General features: G+C 34.5%; 1 protein-coding gene across 1 annotated transcript in view; it reads left to right on the top strand.

The window, feature by feature from the left end:
• Nucleotides 1-3,922: 3,922 nt before the first annotated feature.
• LOC308655075 (alcohol dehydrogenase 1-like) overlaps nucleotides 3,923-18,635 on the top strand; it is a gene marked incomplete at both ends in the record, with an annotated part of 29,469 nt that continues 14,756 nt past the window's right edge. The window contains 3 exons of the mRNA XM_081304851.1: nucleotides 3,923-3,961; nucleotides 4,983-5,084; nucleotides 17,405-17,543. Of these exons, the coding sequence (XP_081160977.1) occupies nucleotides 3,923-3,961; nucleotides 4,983-5,084; nucleotides 17,405-17,543 (280 nt within the window). The remainder of the gene's footprint in view (nucleotides 3,962-4,982; nucleotides 5,085-17,404; nucleotides 17,544-18,635) is intronic.

Here is an 18,635-nt window from a genome sequence, read left to right on the forward strand (position 1 = left end):
TTCCCTTACATCTTTTGGATAAACTACTTCACAACATCTATTTCCTAACTCCTAGGATATAAGTTATGTCAAAAATTTTAGAATGCACACTTATAAACTATATTTATCATTCTCAGATTAATAGAGGTAACCCATAAGTATAAGTCACCCAGCTTTCCCATCTCTGATCTATATGATTAAGAGACCTTTTCTCTACCAAGAAATATAATAAACTACTAAGTCCTTAAGGCCATGCACCATGGATAGAAGACCTACATTCAATATTTATAGTGGCTTTCACTAACTGAATGTCTTGAGGTATTACACACAATGCTAAGTGTTTTAGACATTTCCACTTATCCTGATAAAGGGCTTATGATCTAAGCTATATCCATTCTGTACACGAAGAAACAGAACCACTGGAAGTTAAGTATTTACTAAAGATCAATCAACTAGCTAATAAGAGACACAGGTATCAAACCCAAGCTTTTCTTTTTGCTAAATCTATGCTTCTAACACTGAACTAGATTGCTAAGTGAAAACATTGTTAGAGAACATATTCATTTATTCAGGATATTTAGCACCTTTCACATGCTAAATAGGTACAGGCAATACAATAATGGACAAAGCCTACATAGGGCCTACTCATATGCCACAAAGATTTTTTCCACAAACATTGATATTACTCTTGGATATAGTTTTCCAGGAGCACAGGAAGGATCATTACTCAAAGATCATTTACTCAAAATACCACCTTTTTTCATAATTAGAAATTTTATTTAAATCTATTTTTATTTAAATGTATTGGTCTAGATTAATCTTAAATTAGCAATGATGATTAAATTATCATGTTATTATAATCTTAAAAACTAATAGATAAGGTACACTATATAGAATTTATTTATAACTTTTCTAAATTCATGTAGTTAGATAAGTTATTAATTTCATGAATCCCTTCAAACTGATAGTAATCTCCCATTTATCTATTTTTGTTTATCTGATAATATTCTCATGTTCTTTTTTTAATGATACAGATTATACTTTCTATTTCAATTCCAAGAGTGACTTTTGCTAAAAGTTGTTTCTTGCTTTGACAATTTCTCACCAATTTGCTTACTTCAGCACAATCATTTCCCTAAAGCTAAGTTGTCTTATTTATCTCTTATCACTGTGTTTCTATGCCATTACAGAAAAATAAACACCATTTCTTCTGGAGAAACTGAATGGAAATGGCAGCTTTTATCTTCAGAAGAAGATTTTTCATGCTTTTTATGGCACAAGAATGTTTGCAGAATATATAATCTAATGTGTGATGGCAAGGGTAAAAATTTGTGCTATAGACTCCTTTGAATGAGGAGTCTATTCACACCTATGATGAGGTGTGAATTGACGATATGCTACCAGGTGATTGTTAACTCAGTAAGGAGAAAACATGCCTGACCATTTCAGACACTACCTACAAGATCAAAAAAAGGGATTATCAGGTAAGGTGGTGGTGGCTTAACTGATGCCAAAGGTCCATCCAGCAACAGATGTTGAATGCTCAGGTCACAGCATGTCTTACCTGTGTCACTAGTGCACATGGAGGATTTGGCTCAGCCTTCATCTTGATGTGCAGGGCAGCTAGCATTTCCCCTGGGATAAGCAGTACTGACTCCAGTGAAATTTTCCCAGGTGAAAGATTTAAGGGATTGCATCAATGAAATACTACCAAATTGAATTCAACTGTACATTAAAGGATCATACAACATGCCTGAGTTGGATTTTAGCCTGGAATACAAGTATGGTTCAACACATGTAAATCAATAAATTTGACATACCACATTAACAGAAGGAAAGACAAAAATCACATGATCATCTTAGTTGATACAGAAAAGCATTTGACAAAATTTATTGTTCTTTCATGATAAAAGTATTCAACAAACTAGAAACAGAAGATTATCTAAGCATTAAAAAGATTATATATGAAAAGTCTATGGCTATTATACTGAATGGTGTATCTCAAGTTTTCCTCTATATCAGTAATAAGACAAATTTTTCCATTCTTGTGATTTCTATTCAACAAAATACTAGAAATCCTAGAGAGAGAAAATAGGCACAAAAATATTTATACATGGCTTCCAAATTGAAAAATAAGTTAAATTATTTGCTGGCCAATAACATATTCACATATATCCTAAAGAAAACCTTTTGGGATTAATAAATGAATTCAGTACGCTTTCAGGATACAAATCAGTAGATAAAAGTCAGTGGCATTTCTCTACACTAATAAAACCTAGGCAAAGAAAAAAAATCACTTCAAGTCAAGATGGAATAAAAGAGACCATATTTTTTTTCTCTCACCATCTGAAATAACTGAAAGATGTAAAATTTACTACAAAGATACAATAAAGACAGTTTCAGACATAGAAATGGACATGGAAATCAATAAAATAGCAACAGATTTCAGAAATAAACCCATATACTTATGGCTAATTGATTTTTGACAAGGATGCCAAGACCATTCAATATTTTTTCAAGAAATGAGACTGAAATAACTGGTTATCCATATACAAAAGAAGTTTGATCCCTACCTCATACCATACACAAAGATTGAATCAAAATAAATCAAGGACCTAGATTTAAAAGCGAAAACGATGAAAATATCTGAAGAAAACTAAATATAAATCTTCATGCATCGAATAAGTCAATGTGCATGACATTATTATTTGTAATACGCCAAAACTAGAAACAACCCAGGTGTCCATCAATAAATTCAATATAATACTACTTCACAATATAAATGAATGCACTAGCTCCATGTGATGGCACATGCTTGTAATCTCAGCAACTCAGAGTTGGAAGTTCAAAGCCAGCTTCAGCAATTTAGTAAGGCCCTAAGCAACTTAGTGAGAGATGATTTCTCAAAATAAAAATTAAAAGTGAGAGACGCTGTTTCAAAATAAAAATTAAAATAAACTTAAAAAAAATAAAATAAAAGAACAGAATAAAGTTTTGAAGTAAGTCTACTGAGACAGAAGGGTAAAATTATAAATAGAAAAGCTAGATTAAACAAATGAGTTTTACCATAAAACCAACAGAAACAAGTTTCAGCTAGAGAAGGAGATGAACTATGTCTTATTGACACCATTTTTATTCATCATTATCATCATTACCTGTCAGCAGACGACTGATAACCTGTAATTGTCCATAGAATGAGTGCCAAGGTGAAAAAGCTTGTGCTTGATCTTTCTGTCTCCAAAACCACATGACCAATAAAACTCCTGTTTTGCATTAAACAGTTTGAATTAGGTTTCTGTCTGACTAGTTTAACTCCTTTCAAAATAAGTCTTTAATTTTTTCTTTTCTTGTGATAATTCCTGTTCTTCTACCTTTCACAATCTTTACAATTCTTTCTGAATTTTTCTCACTTCTCAGCATTTTTTATACTTTCTTCATAATTCTTCCCACAAAATCATGGGATTTGAAATTAGAAACCTTATTTGAGCTCTAATTAAAATTAATCTGCAATCATTTCTGAACATTAGTCTCCTCATAAGGAAATTAGTCTAGTTGTCTTGTGAAGGATCAAGTGACATTATGGATGTAGGAGAATTTCCAAACTATATAACACAATATATGCTTTGGGGGAGGTTGCTACTTTCCCTTCATCATTTTTTTCACGTTCTTTTCAAAACCCTTATTTACTTTCCTCTTTTTCCTTCACCAGCTCTCCATTTTTCTCTCCTCAAGATTTGCTCTTCTTCATCCTTCTCCTCAGTTTCATATTTTGCATTTTCTTTCATCCTTTACTCAACCTCTTACTTCTCCCCTTTTCCCTTCCCTCCTCCCTTGGTTGCTATGTAGTAGATGAGTCACTCTCAGGTGGGAGGAAACTCTGAGGCTCCATAAAAGCTGGTGAGAAGAGACAGAGTTCTCACTTCTAAACCAGCCATAAGGAAAGATGGAGCAAGCCAAACTCTTCACAGAAACATCCAACAAAGTAAGTGTTGGTTTGCTTTTCAAATGTAGCTTCATTAATCTTCTTGTCAGTAGATGTACTTTAAGGCTGTTAAAGATACCATGTGAATATCTATACACCATGCTTTACACAGAGGAAGTATTCCTGGTCATTTGTAAATTGATTTTTAAAAAACAAATTCACAATTGTGATAAAGTAAGAACTCTTATCATTTAAAAAACAATTAATCCTTCTGTAAAGTAGAACAAAATCTTTCTAATGCTAAAAGAATCCACCAAATACAGCCACCTACTAATATAGAAAAATCAAAGCTTGAGCTGTGTACAGATTTTAAAATAAAAATGCAGTAAATGAATAAAGATTATAAGGCACAAGAACTATGAAGATAGAATATAATATTCTGCATGATGTTTTATGGAAATGAACTGTGGCTAAAGAAAGAAAATTAACACTATTTCTTTTCCTATTTCCAAAATTAACAATATTTCTTTTCCTATTTCTCTTTTCTTATACTAATCTTTTCACAATAAATTCCAGTTTTCTCTATTTTAAATAGATGATTAGTATTAGAAATTACAATGTAGAAATCTAGATTCAGAAAACTGAACTAGGATCCATAAACCAGTTGGGCAACATTAATATCTCATGACATTTGGAATACAGATGAGAAATCCCCTAAGTATCAATCAGATAACTGGGATAAAACAATTTTGAGACAAAGACTACATATCTATATAGTGATATAAAGATATAGATATATATGTGTACACATATAATTATATATAGATATATGTCTATAGAGATATAGATATACATATATAAATATAGATATAGAGAGAAATCATTTGTCTCCTAATTTATATTATTCTGTATAAAAATATACATGTGATTATTTTCAATGAATGAAGTCTATTATCTATATTTCAAAGTGATAAAGCAGATGACAATTCAGTATTATAAGTGGGAATGTAACTAAATGTCTCACTTGATTTTAAATTAATAGGATTAAGACCACTTTGTCATTTTATCTTTATATACATAGGTTATCACATGCCGGGCAGCCATTGCCTGGACAACAAATGCCCCTCTGTCTATTGAGAAAATTGAAGTTGATCCACCAAAAGCTGGTGAAGTTCGAATTAAGGTAACTATCAATCAGACTTTCAGTAAGCATGAATGCAGATGTGTGTTTATAATTATTTTGCATTTTAGGAGGAAAAAATGACATTTTATATTTAAAGAAAATCAAGAATTCCTATGATTTACACCAGCTCTATATTACTGTATTTAATAGTAAGATCATTGCATTGTGTGAAAATGTCAGAAACATAAGGTACATAAATATTGAAATGTCACTAAATATTGTAAATATACTATTGTTTTTTAAATTTTGAAAATCTACATGAGCAATTGTTGAATCATAAACCTCTTTTATTCACAATTATAAAGGTATTCTGATTATAACTGCTGTGGTTTGATTGCCCCTTCCAAAACTCATGTTGAAATTTAATTGCCAATTTAAGGGTATTGGGAGGTGATACCTTTAAGAGAAAATTAGGTCACGGAGCTATCATCTCATGAATGAATCCAGACTATTGTTGTGGGAGTTGGTTAGTTATCATGGAAGTAGGCTCCTGATAAAAGGGGAAAATCAGTACCCACACCTCTCTCTCTCTGTTTCACACATGCTCACTTAGCCCTCTGCCATATTAAAACACAGAGGGGAGGCCCTTGTGGGGTACCAGATTCCACACTGTTAGATCCAGCCTCCACAACTGTGAGCCAAAAAGAATTCTGTGGTTTACAAGTTATGCAATCTGTGACATTCTGGTGTAGCAGCAGAAAAATGGAGTAAGATAACAACAAGCAGATTCTCTACTCCCAGTGGAATGGATGAGAAAACTGAGACCATTCCCCAGCCCAGCTTCTACCTATGGAGTCTCCACTCTAGATGCATCATTTCTAGGATACCTGGCCCAAATCACCCACCTTCCTCCACAGTGCTCACTAGTAAGGAAGAAGATCACACCAGGCAGGGCAAGATGGGAACTGTATGAACATACTCAAGCTATAATGGAATAGTAGTTCAAACAAGCATTTTTCTCCCAGTTCTGGAGGCTGGAAGTCTACAAGATCAGGGTGTCAGCATGGTTGAGCTCTGGTGATGACTCTGGCTCACAATGACTATCTCTTTGCTGTGTCCTCACATGGTAGAGAAAACAAGCAAGCTGTCTGGTTTCTTTTTATAAGGATAGTAATCTAGCGATGGGTGTCCTACCCTCATGATTTCATTTAAACTTAATTACCTCCCACCAAAATATCCATCTCCAAATACCTCATCACATGGGGGTTAGGGCTTCAATAGAAGTAATGAATTGGACACAACTCAGTCCCTTGCAAGAATTTACCACCTCATAGGGCAAAGGTGTCATTTTAGGTAACAAGTCATTGCCTTCACCCCCAACTTTGTTGCATTAATGTAGAAATTTTAACCACAGAAATAGGCATGAAAGATTCATAATTCTGCAGCCCTGCTAAGGGGGCTAACTTTATTTGGAAAAGAGTATGAAAAGACTCATGTCTGAAGGGATTGTCAAAAATATTAGAGATTGCCTTAGTGTGTTTTCTCTTGCTATAACAAAATACCTTTAACTGGATACTTTATTTTTAAGAAGAGGCTTATTTAACTCACAGTTTCAGAGGTCAAAGAGCATGGTGCTAACATGATTAGTTTCTAGTGATTAGTTTCTGGTGAGGACAACATGCTGTGTTACAACATGGCAGAGAAATAGAAGGAGAAATTCTCTCAATAACTAATCCAGTCCAGCTAGACCTAACTGGTTCCTATGAGACTATAAGTTATTAGTTATTGAGAAAGACATTAATCAATTCATGAGTTTAGTGTCAACATTACCTAATCACCTCACAAAAGAACCCACCACTTAAAATTTTATCACCACTGTTTTAGTCAGCTCTTTCCTGCTGTGACCAAAGACTTGACAAGAACAACTTTAGAGGAGGAAAAGTTTACTTGACTCATGGTTTTAGAGGTCTTAGTCCTTAAGACAGCCAACTCCACTACTCTGTGCCTGAGGGGAGGCAAAACATCATGGCAGAAGGGTGTGACAGAGGAAAGCATCTGAGAACAGAGCTCATAGCTACAGGAAGCAGAGAGAGAACTCTGATCAACAAGGACAAAAAATATATCCAAAAGCGCACCTACAGGGACCCACCTTCTCCAGCCACACCCTACCTGCCTACAGTTACCACCCATTAATCTCTATCAAAGAAGTAATTTACTGATTAGGTTAGAATGCTCATAGCCCAATCAATTCACCTCCAGACTTTCTTGCATTGTCTCACACATGAGCTTTTGAGGACATCTCCTATCTAAACCATAACAACCACCTCTCAATACTATTATATTGAGGACCAAGTTTCAAGCACATGAACCTCAAGGCTACAAAACATATCCAAATCATATCAGAGATCTTAGTGATGAGCAATTAAGAAGACTGAAAGCTCCATGAAACTGGTAGCAGCAAGTTCAATGCAGAGCACCAGCCAAGGATACTAATAAAAGGAGTCCACTAAGATCATGTTCATCCATGGTGGTCCAAAAGACTATGGATAAGCACTAGGCACCTTTCCCTCAGGAAAAACTAAAATGGGCACTTGAAAGCTGCTAATTATTACTAACAGTGGTGAAGAATGGGAAACATTCCTCAAGATGCTGACCCAGGGGAAAATTCTAGGAAGCCAGGTTTAAAAATAAAAATATAGGGGAAAACACTGAAAACCTAAGTCTGATCCTAGATAAAGCACAATGAAAGGACTGGAAGGGGATAGGAAGAAGAGACTAATCAGAATCCAGATGCTATTCTATTATCTAATTATACAGTTTTTGACAAATTCTAAGACATACAAAGAAAAAGTTGTTCATTATACTGGGGGAAAAAGCAAGTAATTTAAGTTGCTTTTCAGAGGTCTCAGAAGTTGGACTTAGTAAAGACTTAAAATCAGCTATTATAAATGTTCAAAGAACTAAATAAAACAATATTGAAGTTATTTTAAATATGACAATGATTCATCTTTAAAGCAACAAAATTGAGCTGAAAAGTATAATCACTGAAATAAAATTTTCATAGGAGGCATTCAGGAGCAGATTTGAGCAAGCAAAAGAAATAATCAGCAAACTTTAATATAGATCCTTTGAGGTTGTATAATCTAAATAACAAAAAAAAATTAACAGACCACCAGAGACCTGTGGAAAATCACAAGCATATCAACGTATGCATGATATATATTTCAGAACAGGAGAGAGAAAAGAGGGCAGATAAAAAACACTAGAAGAAAAAATTGCTACAAATCTTTCCAAATATACTGAAAGAATTAATCTATACATCCAGAAGCTCAATCAACTCTAAGTAGAATAAACTCAGAGATTCATGCCTTGAAACATCACAGTCAAAGGCTATATTGAAAACCAAATAGAGTTACGTCAGCAAAGTGGTAGAGAAGGAAACCTTAGGTCATCCCCATCCTCAAAAAACAAAAACACTAATTGAGCAGCAACAATTCCTGGACAAATTTCCTTTGTGAGAAATCCAGAAAGTAGCAGAAAGTTTTCTGCTTCCATGGAAAATGTGAAATCAGACTCACCCTAAGGAGATTCAGAACATCTTCTTGCCAAAGAGCCTACCTCTGTAGCAGTACCATGCAATTAAGAACACTTACCCCAGCTCCCAGCTTCATCCAGGGGAGGGAATGAGATGATTTACATGTTAAAATCCCCCAGATTTTCTAAGGAGACTCCTGCAAAGGACTGACTTCTATCTTTCAACCTTGAAGTTTAATGAACCTACCAAAATCAATCTACTTGAAGGGGAATAGAAACAGTATCCAAGGGCTGGAAGATGCTATAGTACCTCCCCTCTGCTCAACACAGGGGAAGTGGATAAAAACAATACCAGCTTTTATATTCCCTCCTAGGAGGGAAAATATGTAACTGTGCCTACAGTGGCTCAACTTCTCTATGCTATCTAAAAAATTAGAATCTGTCTCACCAGTCCTGGATCTCTGACAAGTTCAGAAAAGCCTAGTCTCCTGGAGGGGAACAAAGTTGGCAGCTTGTGCTAATAGATGCCACCAATCTTTCTGCCTGCTCAGTGCAGTGTAAGCAGATAAAAATCACAGTCCCCATCATTGTGAGGAGGAAAAGTTGGCAGAGGCCCTCAGAATATCTTACCCTGATGACTGCTGAGGCTTCTCCTTTACAAGTCCAGTTCATGAAGCCTGGGGAAGGGCCTGTTTTGTCTATCAGGCAGACACCAACACAGAGAGTTAAGGATTATGAATAAAGAAAAGTTGTACCAAATAAAGCAACAAGATCAGTTTCCAGAAATTGACACTTATGAAATGTGGATATATAACTTATAGGAAGAGAACTTAACATATAAAAATGGTCACAAACTTTAAGACAACCATGCATGGACAGAATGAGAACTTCAAAGAAGTGATAGAAAACATAAAATTCACCAAACGAAAATCATAGAGATGAAGAATACCATAACTAACTTAAAATTTTACTAAAGGGGTTCAACAGCAGAATAGACCAAACAGAAGAAATTGACTATGAACTCAGGTTAGAAAAAAACATTCAGTCAAGGAAAAAAAATAAAGGAAGTAAATGATTAAAGAAACTATGGGATATCAATAAGCAGACCAATTTATAGAGTATGGAAATCCTAAACAAAAGAAAGAAAAGATTAGAAAGCTTGCTCAAAGAAATAATGAGTGAAAACTTCTCAAATCCGGGGAAGAAAATGAGCCAAGAAACCCAAATAAGATGAACTCAAAGATCTATACTGAGATATATTTTAATCAAATTGTCAAAATTTAAAGAGAAAATTACCATGAGCAACTAATAAAAAATAAATAAATAAATACATTTATGCTGATTTGAAAAAAAAAGTGATTAGTCACATACAAGCGAATCTCAAAAAAACTATCTATGGTTTCATAAAAAGAACCAAAAAGATCCTTTCAAAACAAAAATTCCAACAAACAAAAAAATGCTATTTCCCACAAAACTGTCCTCCAAAAAACAGAGAAGAGTAAAGACTTTCACAAACAAAACAAAAGCCAAGAAAATTCATCACCACTAGATGGATCTTATAAATAAATAAATAAGAGTTCTTTGAATTGAAACAAAAAGATGCTAAATAGGGATTTCAAGGTGGTTTTCAAGAGATAACTAGCCCTAGTTTGCTTCTCCAGGGGATGGAAATAAAGTAACAATAAGTGTGTAACTATTTGAGGAGGAGAGGGACTATAGGTGAGCCCTGGAAGTTGATGACACAGTCTAAAAACCTCTGGAGAGAATATGAGCATTGCAAACGTTCCTTAACCTGTTTTGTGAGAAAAGTGGAGCACAGCCTGCTTTCATCCCAACTCATTTGGTGACAACTGAGAGGCATGACAACAAGCAGAAGCTTCAACCAATAACCCTGCCCACCATACCTGGCAGATTCCAATCTTAAAGAACAAGTGAGAGATGTTTCCAAGAACCTTGGCTAAGAAGAATTTTTTTGACCCATTTTCTTTCCTCCATGTGTTCTTTCATCATTACTTTTTATATCTCACCATTTTCTCTTACTTTTGTCTTATTCTGTGTTTATTCTTTAATTGGATTTTTCTTTTTTCTATTTTTCCCTCTTGACTTATATTTATATAATTTTTCCTTTTTTGTTCTGCTTTTTATTTCATCTATATTCCTCCTCCTCCTCCTCCTCCTCCTCCTCCTCCACCACCTCCTCCTCTCTTTTTCTCTCACAACAATATGGTATTGGCATAAAGTAGATATATGAGCCAATGAAATAGACTACAAATAAACTTACACAGAAACAATAAACTTTGATGAGTATGCCAAGAATACACAATGGGGAAAAGATAGTCTCTTTAACAAATAATGTTGGGAAAATTGAATATCCACATTCAAAAGGTTGAAAATGGAAATTTTCTCATGCTGTACACAAAAATGAATTCAAATTGATTAAAGACTTAAACATGAGACCTGAAACTACAAAACTACTATAATAAAACATAGAGGGAATATTTATGACATTGGTCTTGGTAATGACTTTGTGGACATGAAGAAATGAAAGGAAACAAGTACCAGAATGAAAAGGCAACCAATAGAATGAGAGGAAAATATTTTCAGACCATATAAATAATAAGGGGTAAATATCTAAACTACATAAGGAACTTCTATTAACTCAATAGCACAAAAAGAATTTAATGGGCAAAGGACCTAAATATGCATTTTTCCAAAGCAAACATACAATTGGTCAATGTGTTTATCAAAAAATGCTCAATGTTTACCAAAATTGCTAATTATTAGGAAAATGCATATCAAAACTGCAATGTGGTATTACCTCATACCTGTTAGGTTATCTATTATCAAAAAACAAAAGATATCAACTCTTAGCAAGAATAGAGAGAAATTAGAACTCTTGCTTGCTGTTGATGGGCATTCAAATTGTGGTACCCATAATAAAAATAATATGGAGATTTCTTCAAGAAATTAAATAATAGAATAACCACATAAGGCAGCCCCTGGATATTTATCCAAGAGATTGAAATCAGTATGTAAATACTGCTGATACAACTCTCCCACACTTATATCAGCACTAGTCATAATAGCCTAGATATGGAAACAACCTAACAGATGAATCCATCAGCAGATGAATATAGAAGTTTATCCACCAACAGATGAATAAAGAAAATGTGCTTTATGCATACATGGGAATACTACTTGGTTTTTATAAAGAAGGAAACTCTGCAATCTGTGATAATATATATGAACCTTGAGAACATTATGCTGCAAAATAAATGCATTTCAGGATGACAAATAATATATGACTCTACTGATATCAAATATCTAAAATAGATTCATAGAACCAAAGACTAATGTGGTGGTTTCTAGAACTGGGAGAAAGAGGGAAACGGAGAGTTACTAATCAGTAAGAATAAAGTTTCAGTTAAACAAGTCAACATCATTTATTAGAGAGACTGTCTTTTCTCCTCTGCGTATTCACCCTTCAGTTGAGTTCAAAAAAAATTTAAGATCTGTTGTACTACATTGTACTTCTAGTCAACAATAATGTATTGTACACTTAAAATTTCATCAAGCATGTAGAAATCATATTAAGTTTTTTTAACATAATAAGATAAAAAGGCAAAGAGAAAATCTTAAAAGCACAAGAGAAAAAGAACAAATCACAGAAAAGGTAACCTCAATAAGACTAACAATTGATTTAACATCAGAAACAATAGAGTTCAGAGAGCAATGTGATAACACACTCAAAGTATTTGAAGGAAAAAAAACTGTCAACCAAGAAGAATCCAGCAAAACTATCTTTCAAAAATAAAGGCAAAATAAAGACACTCTCACATATATATTTTAAAAGAGTAAGATAAATTCTTCCTGATGTACCTGACTTTAAAAAGATACTCAAGGTAAATTATTTAGTCTGAATTATACAAATTAATAATTCCTTAAGTGCAAATTTTACTTTGTACACAAAATATTTAGCTATCTCCAAATTATCTCTTCAAAACTACTAAATGCCTTTAAAAGGGCATTTAGTCTTTTTTATAGATTTTTTGTTTTAAAACTAAATACAAATTGAGAAAATAAAATATCCATTAGTGGGAAATATTAATAATTACCTAGATTCAATCATTTGATGCTTCACTTATATTAAAATTCATCTATAATACATAATTTACTTCAAGCATCAAATACACTGGGTAGCTCCTATTTGTTAGTAATGACTGAACCTATATTCTGACATTTTTTTAAATGTGTTTATATGATTAACAAACATAAGAACGATTTGAGAGTCTACTTTTAGTCTCTAGTTTCTGCATCTTTCAACATTCTGGCTGTAAGAGAGCTTTGCCCCATCTAGGATTCTTCTGCTAGGTTTCAGAAAATAATAATACATCTTGTCCTACCATGGCCAAGACTATCTGCACTGGATTGCCAGTTCCTGCTTCCAAATCTTTATTATTAATCATAGTAAGTTTTTAGACTTTCAGTTTGCACTTGTTTAAAGTAGAGCATTTTGTAGAACAATCAATTTCCGATTATTACCTGCAGAAAAATTTACACATACCTGATACATGATGTGGAAATTTGGTTCCTGTTTTACCTATTAACTAGGGGAAATCATTTCTTAATATTTCTCCTCTGAATACTCTTTTTTTTTCTCATTGGCATCTTTTTCTCTATCATGGTCATTGGCAATGAATAAACCATCTTAAACACATTTTGATGTAAAACACTTTCTGATAGAGTCAGATTTGACCCTGATAGGGTTAGACACTACCTATCTGGTAAAATAGTTTTTACCACTGATATTAGAATGCTTTCTATGTAATTCACTAAAAGTTCTCAGTAGCAACATTTAAGGGATTTTAATGCCTTTTTATTTTATTCCTGTTAGCTATGGAGAGTCAATATCTTCTTTCCTTCATTAAATAAACAGAGGCAAAATTCATAACATTTTTTATGTCTGATGGCACCTTTTATGTCCCAATTAAGAAATCATTCCCTGGCCCAAGATCAGGAAGATAATTTCCTTGTTTTTGTCTAGAATCTTAATTGGTTTACACTTCGCATTCAGATCTACAAGTAAAAAATGCCTGGCAATAATTCTTTTGTGTTTGCTGTGAGGCAGAAGTCCAAGATTAACTTTCTTCCTACTTATATAACAAATTAACCTACTTATTTGAAAATTCTGCCTTTACCCCTACACTTTAGTGCCACTTTTTCTCTAAATCAAATGGCTAGTACGTCTGGGTCTATTTCTTAATTTTAATTCTGCTCCATTAACCTATTGGTACATTTATCATTGTACCAAAACCAAATGCTTGCATTATCATAGTTTTATATTATCATTCAGAATAAGTCCTATAATTTGTTCTTCAAAATTTCTTGGCCTTGTTCACTATTTCATTGAAATGACCCAAAATGTTATAATTAATATAATTAATTATAATTATATAATTATAATTATTGTTATAATTAATATCATTGTACCAAAACCAAATGCTTGCATTATCATAGTTTTGTATTATCATTCAGAATAAGTCCTATAATTTTGTTCTTCAAAATTTCTTGGCCTTGTTCACTATTTCATTGAAATGACCCAAAATGTTATAATTCATCACAAATTTTTATCAGAATTACCAGTAGACTTAAGCACTGAATCCTCCTCTTCCATTTTACATCTCATCTTCAAAGAATTTTCACCTTGTACCATCAGACATATTTGAATAAAATCTAAAATAGAAGGACAAAATATATTTTTAAAGAAATTTTCCATTTATTTTGTAAGAAACTGCTAGTCAGCTTTTAATCATTATGACCACAATACCTAAAAGACCAACTTAAGAGGAGGAAAAGTTTATGTTGGATCATGGTTGTAGAGGACTCAATCCATGATGAGTTAAAACAATTGATCAGGTCCTGGGGTGACATAAAACATCATGGTGGAAGGGCATGGCAGAGGACAGGTGCTCAGCTCAGGGTAGCCAGGAAATCGAGAAAGAGTTAGTGTCAGGGACAGATATTGTCCTAAAGCCATGCCTCAATGAACTACTTCCAGCCATGACCCACCTGCCTATAGTTTTTCATCACTTCCCAGTAAATTCATTCAAATTATTAATCCATCAAATAAGTTAATGCACTAATAGGATCACATGCTTCATAATCCAATCGTTTCATCTCTGAATATTACTGCATTGACTAACACATGAGCTTCTAGGGGCAATATTCCGGATCCAAATCATAACATTCCATCCATGGGACCCCAAAATCTCATGACTACCTCACAATGCAAAATTCATTTTTGTCCATCTGCAAGAGTACCCATAATTTCCATAGTTCCAGCATTGTTCTAAAATCTAAGTCCATAGTCACCTACAAGACTCAAGGCAAACCCTTAGCTGTCAGCTCCTATAAAAATTATAAAGCAATTTACATGCTTCCAATATACAAGGCACAGAGGAAACACACTTACATTATCTCACACATGAGCTTTTGGGGGACACCTCACATCTAAACTATAACACTATGTCATTCTGCAAGACAATTAACTTCTTTTTAGTGGTGGTAGTCTCTTCAACAAACCTACTTCCTTGACCCCAGTTTTAGTGCTTTGTCTGGCTAGACTGCAAGAAAACCACCACATATTTCCGTTTCTGGACATCGAGTTCTGGGACTTAACATATGCCCCACTGGGTTTCGATTTTGTTTTGGTCCAATTCCTTCTTGCCCCTATTCCTCCCTTTTGGATGGGTGTTTTCTCTGTGCTATTGTATATTGGAAGCATGTAAATTGCTTTATAATTTTTACAGCTCACAGCTGAGAGGTTGCCTTGAATCTTGGAGGTGGCTTTGGGCCCAGAACAGAAAGAAGAAGCAAGGGAGGGGCCACAGGGGCAATGCATCCTTTCAGGGCACACCCCAGTGATCCATCTCTTCCAATCATGCCTCATCTGCTTACAATTACCACGCAGTTTGTAGGTTCAAACTAGGATGAACTGATCGGGTTATAGCTTTCATAAGCCAATTCTTTACCTCTGGATATTGTTGCATTTACACAGGAGCTCTTGGGGATACTTTATACCCAAACCATAACAGAGGGTTGATCTTTTCCACAGCCCCTCTCTCTCTCTTACCTTCCCAGCTGCCATGAGTTGAACAGTCTTCCTCTGCCTCATCCTTCCATTATGGTGTTTCTGCCTTGAAGGCAGCTGACCAATGGCTGAATCCTCTGAGACCATGAATCAAAACAAATCCTTCCTACTCCAAGTTGCTCTTGTCAGACATTTTGTTTACAGTGACACAAAGGTGACTAACAAATTCTATTCAGTTTATTTCATGGGAGATCTCCCAGTTAGATTCAGGTTACACATTTCTGTAGGATGTCACCGAATTAACGTTACATTCAGTCAGTTGAAACTCAATTTGAATTTATTTCATGGCTTGTCATCTGTTGCATATATGGTGCCCAGCTTTTTTACTTATCCTTGGAAAGTTGAATCTGGAAAAGCCTTGCTTGCCACAACTGAAAGCTGAACTACTCTATGTAGAATTTCCCAGTTATACTTGAAATTAATCTTGCTAGTTAAGTTCTAATTTCATAAATAAGGTGCTTGGTTTCAAATTTTATTTTGAACTAGTTGATGCAGTGTGCCAAAGCCTAGCTACTAGAAAACCAGGGACATTTCAAATAGCTCACTGAAATTTAGGGGAGAGGGATAGACCATAAAGTTCATTCAAAGTACAAAAGATAGAGAATAGCCTAAAGTAATTTGAAAAACAAACAAAAGAGTGAAAAGGAAGATTATTTTTATTTGTAGAGAAACCTAGCAGATTGTTTTTCTGATAGAATCGGGATTGAATATCAAGATGCATGATTAATCAGAGATTTCCTGCAGACAAAATTCAAGGCAGAGAGACATGAGCTTGCAGGACAGTTATGCAAGCAAAAAGCCTGAGCAAACACTTGCAGAACCCATAGAAATAAATATTTTCAACCTCCAAAGATCAAAAAGGAATAAGAAAATAAGTCATCATAGAACTGAGCAATCAGATTTGCAAAAAGTACCAAAGCTCCAGGGTCAATGACTGTTGAGTAGAGAAAAAATAGTGAAGAGAATATCTAAATGGAAATAGTGCCTTATGAGTGTACCAAGTGAAATGTGCAATGAGAGGCTAACCTTTGATTTACCACCAACTCATTTCAGCTGTGAAATCTCATTACCCTTGGGGAAAACCAACTTACCTTTGTTACTAGAATAGCTGGATAAAGAGACTGATTACAAAGAGAAAAAGGAAAGAAAACTGTGCACCAAAGCAGAATATTGGGGAAAGGGGGGGGCACTTTTCGCCTATTCTTTGGGATAGTAACTGCTTGTCATGAACTAGCATGCCAAGATCTGGGTGGGGACTTAACATGAAAAGCCTGTGTTTTAGCTTCTTCTACTGGCAGGTAGAGGGCAAGGCAGGGAGAACAGCATAAATATTATCACCCAGGGTTTCTTCCATTAGAGTGTATGTATCAAAACAGACGCTCAAGTTTGGGTTGTGTGCTTCATCAAATCTCACAGAATGCATAGCTCCTCTTGACAAAGAGCCAGAAAATAATTCAGTGGTGTTTATGATGTTAAAGAGGTCTAGGGGAAATTATATAGACTGATAAACCAAATGCTTTGGTCCTTTTCCTGAAACATCTCTATTATAGGGACACAATCAATAATGCCTCAAATGTGTAGCCCAAGTTTTAAAGAATATATTCTGCCTCTAAAGTTGGAAATATTGCATTTTTATGAAAGACTCAATCATTTTATGATAAGGCATTTTATCTCCAATCACGTAATCACCTTTCAGATTATATCCTCTGGGACCTGTGGTACAGATAAGCACATCCTGGAAGGAAAAGACAAAGTACCATTTCCTGCAATTTTGGGTCATGAGGGAGCTGGGATCGTGGAGAGTATTGGAGAAGGTGTAACCAGTGTGAAACCAGGTAAGTAAGGACCAGATATGGTATCATCTCCTGTTCAAATTAGCTTTTAAATTATTCCCCAACAGCACTGTGAAATACGGAATCCATCATACTTTCACAAAAACATTAAAATGCATTCACATACAAGATACAGTGCACGATATAAGTAACCTAAAATTCAGAATCTTCCAGTTTGGGTTTGGGTAGCTGAGACAGGAGGATCGCAAGTTCAAAGCCAGCCTCAGTAACTTAGGAAGGCGCTAAGCAACTCAGTGAGACCCTGTCTCTAAATAAAATGCAAAATAGAGCTGGGGATGTGGCTCAATGGTTGAGTGTCCCTGAGTCCATCCGTGGTACCCTCCCTCCCCTCCCCCCCAAAAAAAAACCAGAATCTACTCATTTGCATACAGATTATGGCAAATCTATATACCCAAAATTAAACTAAGAATTGAAAATATACACAAAGTATTGAAACACCAGCAAATTTAAAATATATATGATTGACAATTTTTTCTACACACACACACAAAACACAATAATCTTATAAATTGTCTGGAATACGTATCATTTATAAAAGTTTCTTTCAGGCTTTGTATTTGCATTTTCATACTGTTCATGTTTCAAAAACTTTACTATGATATATATTATTCTACCAATATACACAGAGATATTTTAAAACCACTTTGTGAGTAAATAGAAGCCTTGGCAAGATAATCATTTTGTTAATTTAGCTGCTTAATGGCAGAGTAAGGATTAAGGACACAGGAAGCCTTCCCTCAAATTTTAGACTCTTGTTCAGTAATAAAATATTTCATAATGAATATTAATTCTTGTATTAACATTGGAGAATTAACTCATTGTTTCAACAAATATCAAGTATACATTAAATGCAAACTTGATCTTTCTCCTGGGATAGAACACTACCAAATAAGTCAGGCACTTTGGCACATACCTGTAATCCCAGCTACCTGGGAGGCTGAGGCAGGAGGATGGAAGTTCAAGGTAAGCCTAAGTAACTTAGCAAGATCCGGACTCAAAATAAAACATAAAAAGCGTGGAAGATGTATCTCAGTGGTAGAGTACCCAGGAGTAATTCAATCTCCAGTACAAAAA

This window comes from Spermophilus citellus (genome assembly GCF_964194105.1).
Source record: "Spermophilus citellus genome assembly, chromosome: 8".
In the NCBI taxonomy this organism is placed as follows: Eukaryota; Metazoa; Chordata; class Mammalia; order Rodentia; family Sciuridae; genus Spermophilus; species Spermophilus citellus.